General features: G+C 54.9%; 2 protein-coding genes across 3 annotated transcripts; one reads left to right on the forward strand and one right to left on the reverse strand.

Annotated features, from left to right (window-relative positions):
• Positions 1 to 48: 48 nt before the first annotated feature.
• On the reverse strand, positions 49 to 5,959 carry CCDC159 (coiled-coil domain containing 159). Its single transcript, XM_039873282.1, has 12 exons — positions 5,782 to 5,959; positions 4,250 to 4,368; positions 3,929 to 4,155; positions 3,148 to 3,181; positions 2,775 to 2,863; positions 2,603 to 2,684; positions 2,195 to 2,422; positions 1,486 to 1,577; positions 1,016 to 1,137; positions 710 to 792; positions 273 to 386; positions 49 to 115 (listed from the first exon to the last, which is right to left on the reverse strand). The coding sequence occupies exons 1-12, from the start codon at positions 5,790 to 5,792 to the stop codon at positions 111 to 113; spliced, it is 1,206 nt and encodes a 401-aa protein (XP_039729216.1). The 5' UTR covers positions 5,793 to 5,959; the 3' UTR covers positions 49 to 110.
• Positions 5,960 to 6,049: 90 nt separating this feature from the next.
• Positions 6,050 to 8,441, forward strand: TMEM205 (transmembrane protein 205). Of its 2 annotated transcripts, none has more exons than XM_039873139.1 (4): positions 6,050 to 6,183; positions 6,701 to 6,809; positions 6,912 to 7,075; positions 8,076 to 8,441. In XM_039873139.1, the coding sequence occupies exons 2-4, from the start codon at positions 6,710 to 6,712 to the stop codon at positions 8,379 to 8,381; spliced, it is 570 nt and encodes a 189-aa protein (XP_039729073.1). In that variant the 5' UTR covers positions 6,050 to 6,183; positions 6,701 to 6,709; the 3' UTR covers positions 8,382 to 8,441. The 2 variants fall into 2 exon arrangements, with proteins under 2 accessions (XP_039729073.1, XP_039729072.1); XM_039873138.1 differs by having other exon boundaries at positions 6,124 to 6,262.
• The last annotated feature ends 560 nt before the right edge of the window (positions 8,442 to 9,001 follow it).

Consider the following 9,001-nt stretch of genomic DNA (forward strand, 5'->3'; position numbering starts at 1 on the left):
TCGTTCTCAGGCACAGGAAGCAGCAGGAGCAACAGTTCACAGGTGGAGGAGGGTCTCGGCTAGTTTATTTTCTCTCTGGAGGGGTCTTCAGGGAGAGCAGTCCCGACTGCTCAGGCTGTGGGGAAGAGATGGTGGGTAAGGGCCCGGCCTGGTCCAGAGGATCCCAGGGCGGGGGATCAGGACGCAGGTGCCTAGGTTGGGAGGATCCATACTGTGGGATTCCAGGGCGGGCTAGGAGGGGCAGGGTGGGTGGGGCAGGGGAGGAGCCACACCAGGTGGGAAGGAGCGGTTCTTGCTGAACGGTGGCTGGGAAGGGTCCTGGTCCGAGTCCGAGTCCGAGTCCCAGGAGGGGAGTGGAGGGCTCAGACATCTGTGTCCCTTGTAGCCTGCAGGAGGGACAGGTGCCATTCTGGCCCTCTATGCACAAATCCTGGATGTGACCTTTGAGCGACCTCTGAATATGGGCCAGTGTCCCTTGATCACGTTCCTTGAATGTGACCCAATGTAACACCAAATCACGATCTCAATAACCCTTGAATTTTACCCCATCGAGCCTTTAAAAAAGATCCTGGAGACCCTGAGTGACCCCCCTAAATGAAACCTCAAGGGACTCTTTAATGTGACCCCCACTATGGCCTCTGAACACAACCTCCATGTGTGAAGCTGGAGAATGACCCCCACAACCTGGAGCATGGCTCCACTCCCTCACCCCTGAGGCTTGCAGCCCTGGGGCGGTTCCCCGAGGACAAGGTGAGGCCATCGAAGGAGTTCTGCAGCACATGCACAGCGGACCTGTGGGGAGATGGGGAGCTGGGAGCCCTGGGTGACTCTGGGCTGCTTGGGGCTGGGGCAGCGGGATGTTGGGGGGTCAGGGTGGAGTGGAGTCCCGGATGGAGATGGAGGCCTGGACTCAGATGGGTTCCAGGTTCTGGTAGTTGCTGCTTGATCTGATTGGGTGCAGGGCAGAGGAGACGAGGGTCAGGGGTCAGAGATCAGAGTGGGAGCTGGGTATCACCATATGTCACTCAGCTCCTTCTGGAGGTCATTCTTCCAGGAGCCATTGCCTCCTAGTGGAGTGTCCTCTGTCTCCGGCCGGTTGGATGTCTCACACCCCTGCTGTTTCATCTTGGTCAGGACCTGGGGCCCAGAGTGGGGTGGGAGGGAATGAGGGAAGAGCAGTAGTAATAATAATGTTGATGGTGCAAGGTGACCATTATATGGCACCTATTGCATGCCAGGCTGCCCTCAAGGGGCTTAACACTCAGTTCATGCAGCCATCCCTTCAGGTAGGGATATGTTGTTATATGCATTACACAGATGAGGTAACTGAGGCCCAGAGAAGTAAAGAAACTTGCCCACAATCACACAGCAGTAAGTGGCAGAGCTGAGATTTGAGCCCAGGCCTCTGGCTCCATTCTGATGGTGGAGGCTGGCAGAGATGACCACACCCTCAACTCATGCAGGGTCACCATCCTCCCCACTCACCTTGCGGCACTTCACCTGGGTCTTCTGCATCTTCTGGATGTTCACTAGATTGTCTGTGATCTCCTCCTCTTGGGCCTCTGTGGGGGAGGGGACTCAGGGAAGCTGGGGCGCAGAAGGATCCCCCTCCTGGCTTTGGGCATTCGAGACATCGCGGATGGAGGTCACGCTCATCGCGCCAATCCGATCTCACAGGACTTCTTTGGCTGAAACGGTGGCAGCCCTGGACCCACGGCCTCTGTCAGGGTCTGACCCTCTTGACCTCCCATTGACCCCACTTATGGGAACATCCCACCTGCATTCCCATCTCACTGTGCCACACCATTCCCTGAAATCTGACCTCTTTCCCCGTCTGTCACACACCCTCGAAACAGCTATTTCTCACGCCCCCACCCCCAGCCAAGACCTCCTCCTCCTGACCCTCCAGCCTCCCCCATTGCTACCAACATCCGTCTGACCCCTCTTGCCCCCCACACCTCCATATCCCCCAGCCTCAGCCCCCTCAGTCTCCCCATTCCCCAGCTTTCTGAGTCCCTCCCCATTCCACCTCAGCTTCCCTTTTCACTGCTTGTACTCCCAGTCTCCACACATACTGCCTCCTGTCCCCCTCCCCGCCCTCCCCTCCTCTCATCCCTCAAGCCTTCCATGGTTCCCCATCCCTCTTACTCAGGTCTGTCCCATTTCCCTCAACCTGGCCTCCCTTCCCTCCCACAGCCTCCAGGCTGCCTGCCTAGCAACACCCACCTGTCCCGGATCTCCTGGGCCAGGAGCTGCAGGCAGCGGGTAGTACGGGCTCGCTGCACCTCCTCACTGTCGCGCAGGGTCTTCTGCAGCCCCTGCAGGCCTTGAGCCAGGGCCCCATATAGCTCCTGCTTTCCCTGCTCCATGCCCCCCTTGTGTCCCTCCTTCTCTGTCTGGCGGCTTGTGGGATTCAGCACCTCTGCAGAGATGATGGGAACTTGACTAAGCCCCAACCACACCCTGAGCCCAGTTTTGAACCCACCTTGCCCTAGCCTGGCCAGATCCTGACCCTGAACTCAGACTTACCCATTTCTCTCACTCTGACCTAACTCAACCCTAATAGCCTCCAGCATGACCTTGACCCTTGGTCAGTCCTCACCTTCAAGCTGTTGGATCTTGATTTGCTGCAAGCTGCTCTCCTTCTCCAACATGGTCACTGAGTGGTTTAGGAACTCAAAAGCCTGTAGGGGAAGAATTTAGGTCTGGAGATGGGAGGGAGCAGAGGACAGGGACAGAGGTTGCTGGGGGCAGGGCTGGCCGAGGAGGCTTACCTTGGTCTGGGCCTGTAGCTGGCTCTTGAGTGACTCCAGTTCACATCGCAGGAGCTTCTGGGTGTCAGATATCATCATGATGGACTTATCTGTTTACAGAGGTGAGGGTCAGCCAGGCTGGAAGGGGTGGGGGCAGGGGAAAGGTCAGGGCAGAGGTCAGCAGAGGCTTAGGGTAGGGATAAAGGCAGGGGGCAAGATCAGCAGTGGAGATCCACCAAGGTTAAGGTAGAGGCAGGAGAAGGGGTCAAGGACAGGGACAGGGATGGCGGGCAAGGTCAGGGGCAAGAGTCAGCTGTGGAGGCAGGGGCTGTGGGTGGAAGTAGGAACCAGCAGGTCTTTTGCACATAGTCTAGTTGGGAGGGAGGATTCTTACATTTGACTTTGGAAGAGCTGGTCTCCAACGGCTTCTAGGGAAGGGGGACATGAGGGCAGTAGAAATTCATCCCTGGCTGCCTCCTTGCTCACCCCAAACCAGTGCAGGGGTTTTGGACATGAGTTGAGTCTGTTGAGTTCTGGGTGTACCAGACCCCAAGTGCAGGCAATTCTGCCTCCAGGCACATTTGGGCACCTCCCCTGCCCTGCATGTGCTCAGAAGTACACTTGTATGGCTTGTCTCTTATGTATGCAGGCCTGTGGGCTGCCCTTGACAGCATGCACCTGCAAAGCCCTGTCTCTGGCCTGGGCTCAGGAAATGGCCCTCCTCCTTAGGGGCAAATGGCGTTGACAATGTCTGCACGCAGTGCCAACAGCACGCAATGTATAATCACACTCAGTTGTCAAAACACAATTGTAGCCACACAAGCCTTGTGTTTGTAGACACAAGCCTTGCACTCTTAAGTTGTAAGACCCAGAGCATCTACTCGTACCCATCTCAGACCCACAACCACACAGACACATAGGCAGTCACACCCAGAGACAAGCACAGACAAGACCCCACTAGGTTAGGACACACAATCGTACATCCATTCCATTAATTCCGTCATCCATTAAGACATTTTCAACACAGGTCTACTGAGCACTGGGAGTGTTCCGGGTTCTGAAGACACCGTGGGAGCGTTCTTGAGGAAGATCTCCCTGCCCCCACAACCCCCTCCCTGAGACCCGCAGCAGTAAATTGTAGTGCAGCAGGAAGGGGTTTCCCGGGTGGGGGTGACCTTGGTGATGCTCTGATGCCTCTTCACAAGGTCCTGCTCATTACAGTGCTCCTGCGAGTCTGGGTTGGAGAAGGGGGGAGACCAATGCGACTGAGGCCCCGAGTCCCTCCCTGGCCTCCAGTTTGTACTTGTCACTGTGTTTTCTGAAGCAGCTGTTTCCAAAGTCTCTGGTTCTGGGGTCCTGGACCAGTGAATCGTATAGTCCACGGTCTTGTCTGAGGAAGCGCCTGGGGGTAAGGTGGGTGAGGGCTTCCTGAGGGCTAGCCCAGAGCACTGCAGCCCTTCCCAGCTCCCCTGCCCTGGGGCAGCCCCTCAACGAACCCCAGCACTTGTCGCACTTCCTGTTAGCAACCAAACACGAGTTGGAGGGTGGGGAAGATGAGCAGTAGCAGGGCACAGAGTAGTCGGGGTCCCGGGGTAGGCCAGCCAGAAGAGGGTCGCTTCAAATAGGGAGGACAGGGGGCTGCACTGAGACCAGCTCCCATATCCCACACTTTCAGACCCTCCTTGACACCCCAGAGAGTCTTCAGCCCTGAATACAGGGACTCCCAGTTTTGGTAGGAGCTGGATGAAAGATGATCCCAGCCCCAGGGCTTCGGTTGGGCAGTGAAAAGAACCCAGAAGACCCCACAGGAGAAAGTGAGAAGCCTAAAAGGGAAAAGAGATCTTAATATTGGTCCCTACAGGAAGAGTGTTCCTGGAAGGAAACATCATGTGAGAAAGCTTGGAAGTGTAGAACCATGTCCTCTGTGCCGGTAAATTCAGGATGGCTGGAGGCAGGGTCCAAGAGGAAGCAATAGGAGGTTAGCAGGGCAGCTCAAGCAAGGCACTGAAAACCAAGCAGGGGAGTTTGGATCTGGCTCCTCAGGTAAAAGGAACCATAGTGTGTGAACGGGAGAGGTAGGACATATCTATTCAATAAATAATAACTGAATTGAGGTCCAGGCCTGTGCTAGATGAGGCTAGGAACAAGAAAGATCTCAGCTCTGGGTCTCATATCCACACCTCCTACAGTCCCAGCATAATCAGGGCTGGCAGATGGAGACACCTGGGGCCGTCTGGAAAAACTTCTAGGTGAAGGTCACACCCAGCCAGAAGGCCACACTATAGAACTTTCTGTTTTTCTGCCTTTGCTGGGCCCTCTGGTGTCCTTCCTCTGCCCAGTCCTCCTAGAAAGACTCCTATATACCCTTCGAAACCTTACTCAGCATCCCTTCTGTAAAATCTTCCTTAATCTTTTTTTAAGCTCATATTTTCTGAGCACTTCACTGAGTATTGGGCACCATCTTTAGCACTTATTGGGTCTTCACACTTATCATGTGATGTAGGAGTTATTCTTCTGCCTGAAATGTTCTAGGCTACTTTTCAATGGGCACTATAGACCCTCTAGCTGGATGGCCTGGGTTCAGATCCTCGCTCTGCCCCTTTCCAGCAGTGCGCTGTTGAATTACTGAACTTCTCCATGCCTCAGCGTCCCCAACTATAAAAATAAGATATCGTACTACCACATTTTTGGATTGTTGTGACTAACTTAATTCATACCAGTGCCTGAGATACAGGAGCGGAAAGCTCAGTATTCGTCCTTTAATGTCACGCTGAGAACCTGGAACCTGGAACCTGGGGACCATAAAAGCCCTGGGAGGCTCAGCGGGGAAAAGGGAAGACGCATTTCTGAGGGCCAACTGCAGGCAGATCCCCGGTCGAGCACCTCTCCCCTTCCCACATCAGCCGTTCCTCCCGGGAGAATTCTTGGGGGGAGGGTCGGGGTCATTAGCATGCGCCCCGCCCCTTCGGGCCGTGAATCCTGCACCTGCCAGGCTCCCGACTCCCTTCCATCCCCACCTACCACATACCACCTGCTCATGCTCTCCCATCAGGGACCGCGAAGCCAGTCCCCAGCTGTGACGCTGAAATTTGATCCCGCAGGGACACCATCGCATTAAAACGCACGGAGACCAAAGATAGAGTCACAGAGAGGGGTGTGGCTGGCATTTTAGCTCCGCCTCCTCCGATGTAGCCGAGGGCCTCATTGGCGCCTTCCCGCTCGCAGGTCTTAGGAGCCGCCGTGTAATTGGATAAAATCCCAACGAGGGGCGGAATTTTAGGCTGGTTTCTGCTAATCGATTAGTCAATATCTAAGAGGGAGGTACAGGAGGTGGCAGAGTACGATTGGATTGGCTTTGGGTTTAGCGGGAAGGCGGGACGAGTCCTTGGCCCCATGAGGGGTAGTGGCCCAGGAGGACTGCAGGAGTGAGGTACCGAGGCCAGCCCGCCTGGCCCCTGAGATCCGACCCCGGCGCCTCTCGTCTCGGATTCCTGGGTGCCTCGGGTGGGGTCGGTGTCTTTGGAATAAGATTTGGGGGGTTCCCAGGATTAGATGGGTCTCTGGAGTGCTTTGGGGAGCTTCATAGCGATATCCGGGCTCTTGTTATGAGATCAGGGGTCTTTGTTGAGTCCCCGGGGTGATATTTGGGAGTCACTGGGATGATCTATGAAGACCTCGGGCTACGAACTTGAGCTACTGGGGCTGAAATTTGGGGGTCTCAGAGGTGGCATGGGTGTTGGGGTCCAGAGAGCTTGAGGGTTGATATTTGCAAGATGCGGTTGGCGGTTGTTGCAGTACTGCTGTGGACATTCCCCACCCCCATTCCTAGGCTGCTATCCCTGGATCTTTGCTGGGTTAGCTGTTACCCTGGCCTTGAGCAGGCTCACAAGGCCTGAAGGCCGCGGGCTGAAGGTAAAGCCCTGAGCCACACGGTGCCTTCTTCCCAGGCCTGCAAGATGGAGGAAGGTGGGAACCCTGGAAGCCTGACTAAGGTGGTCCATCTACTGGTTCTGTCTGGGGCCTGGGGCATGCAAATGTGGGTGACCTTCATCTCAGGTAGGGGCTGTCTGCTTGGACGTCATGGGTACTGGGATGGGGACAGGAATGAGAAGGGACCTGGAGTAACCTAACACGTGCGTTGTCCCCTGCGCCCCACAGGCTTCCTTCTTTTCCGAGGCCTTCCCCGACATACCTTCGGCCTCGTGCAGAGCAAACTCTTCCCTTTCTACTTTCACATCTCCATGGGCTGTGCCTTCGTCAACTTCTGCATCTTAGTTCCACAGCACGCCTGGGTCCAGCTCACATTCTGGGAGGCCAGCCAGGTATTTGGGCTTGGGCTTCACTACCCTCTGGAGACTCATTCCCGGGACCCCACAGAGCACTTATTGCTATACCTTTGTGAGAATTAAACGCATGAAGAACAAACAAAAACCTGCCCCTTCTTCCCAGTGGATACAAAGCTGGGTTTTGGATACCCTTGAGCAGTGCACCACCTGCACAACCACCCCCAACAGCCCTGTCTATCCCCCAGGGAGTCTCTGCTGGCTGCTGCTCCCTCTCCTTCCTCTGGCTGGGCCTGCGGCCAAGCCATGGTGACTCAGCTGGGCCGGGGCATTGACCCCAGCTTATTGTTTAAAAACCAGCCTGACTGGGAATTTAAAGTCTCCCACGCCCATCCACACATTTTCCCAACCACAAGGCGAGGGACCATCTCTGCATCTCATATTTCTCTATCCTGCCCTCTCTCTGCTCAGATGTGGGCAGGTGAGGTCTAACAGGGATTTCAAGAATAATCCACAGAAACGGGAGAGAATTATGGGTAACTGGAACTTTAAAGACTTTTTATTCACTCCCTGTGGGCCCAGTGTCAGCTTCTAGGGTCTGGGCCGGGGCCACAGAGAATACTGCCCGGTCTTAGGTTCTCTGTTTGCGGGAAATGAGAAGACAGTTATGGTACTCTGTCCCAATTTGGGGAAGAGAGGTACTGTCCTGAGAAACTCTCAGTTTGGGGGAACAGAGGCGAGGAGACAAGGCTGTGTTCTGGAAACTTCCAGTCTGAGTATCAGAAGAGAGGAGGCTCAGAAAGTTTTGGGGAGGGTAGAGGAGATGGCGATGGAGGCTTTCCTGTAGGGTTTAGGGTGTGAGCACTGAAACTCTGGTTGAGGCCCCTAGTCTTGGTTTGGAAAAGGTAGGGGAGGCCTGGCTTTGACCCAATGCTGTCCCCCATCCCTCTGGGCTTTAAGGATGCAGAAAGATCTCTGGAGGGCTCCTCCTGCCTCCCAGGCACGGCTCACCTTGTCCTCCTCCCACCACCCCCACCAGCTCTGCCTGCTTCTCCTGAGCCTCACGCTGGCCACCATCAACGCCCGCTGGTTGGAGCCCCGCACCACAGCTGCCATGTGGGCCTTGCAGACTGTGGAGAAGAATCGGGGCCTGGGTGGAGAGGTGCCAGGCCACCACCAGGGCCTTGACCCCTACTGCCAGCTGCGGGCTCAGGACCCCAAGTACAATGCCCTCCGCCAGATCTTCTTCCGCTACCATGGCCTGTCCTCCATTTGCAATCTGGGCTGCGTCCTGAGCAATGGGTTCTGTCTTGCTGGCCTCGCCCTGGGCCTCAGGAGCCTCTAGCACCCACTACCTCTCTGTCCCTGCTGGGGCCCCAAATGGCAATAAACTCTTCTTTGGAAATGGCTGCTGTCATTTTTCTCCAATTGAGAAGCAGGAGGAAGGGCTGGTAAAGGTGGAACTGAGGGACTCCATTTCCCCATTCACGAGGCATAATGATTTGGAGCGTTAGCTGTTGCAGCCCCTAAGCCCTTTCTATGACGGTGCCCACTTGTTGAGCACCCACTATGTGCCAGGCATGAAGCTAACTATTGCACATACTATGTATTGTGCAAATAGTTGGTTCTGATCCCTAGAGGACAAGCATATTTCCCAGCCCATTGACATTAGGGGTGACCATGTGACTTGCTTTGGCCAATGAAATGTGAGCAGAAACAGCACCAGTCATTTCCAAAGAGAAGTGTACAGTGGTCCTTCCATTATCCACAGGGATACATTCCAAGACCCCCAGTAGATTCCTGAAACCACAGACAGTACTGAAGCCTACATATGCTATGTTTCTTCCTTTACATTCATACCTTTCACTTAAGGGAAGCACTTTATAATTTCTTTTTGACATGTCTGAATTGTCAGCAACACTACTCTTGTGCTTTGGGGCCATTATAACATAATATAAGTTACTT

Source organism: Pteropus medius, unplaced genomic scaffold (genome assembly GCF_902729225.1).
Source record: "Pteropus medius unplaced genomic scaffold, Ma_sr-lr_union100, whole genome shotgun sequence".
NCBI lineage: Eukaryota > Metazoa > Chordata > Mammalia > Chiroptera > Pteropodidae > Pteropus > Pteropus medius.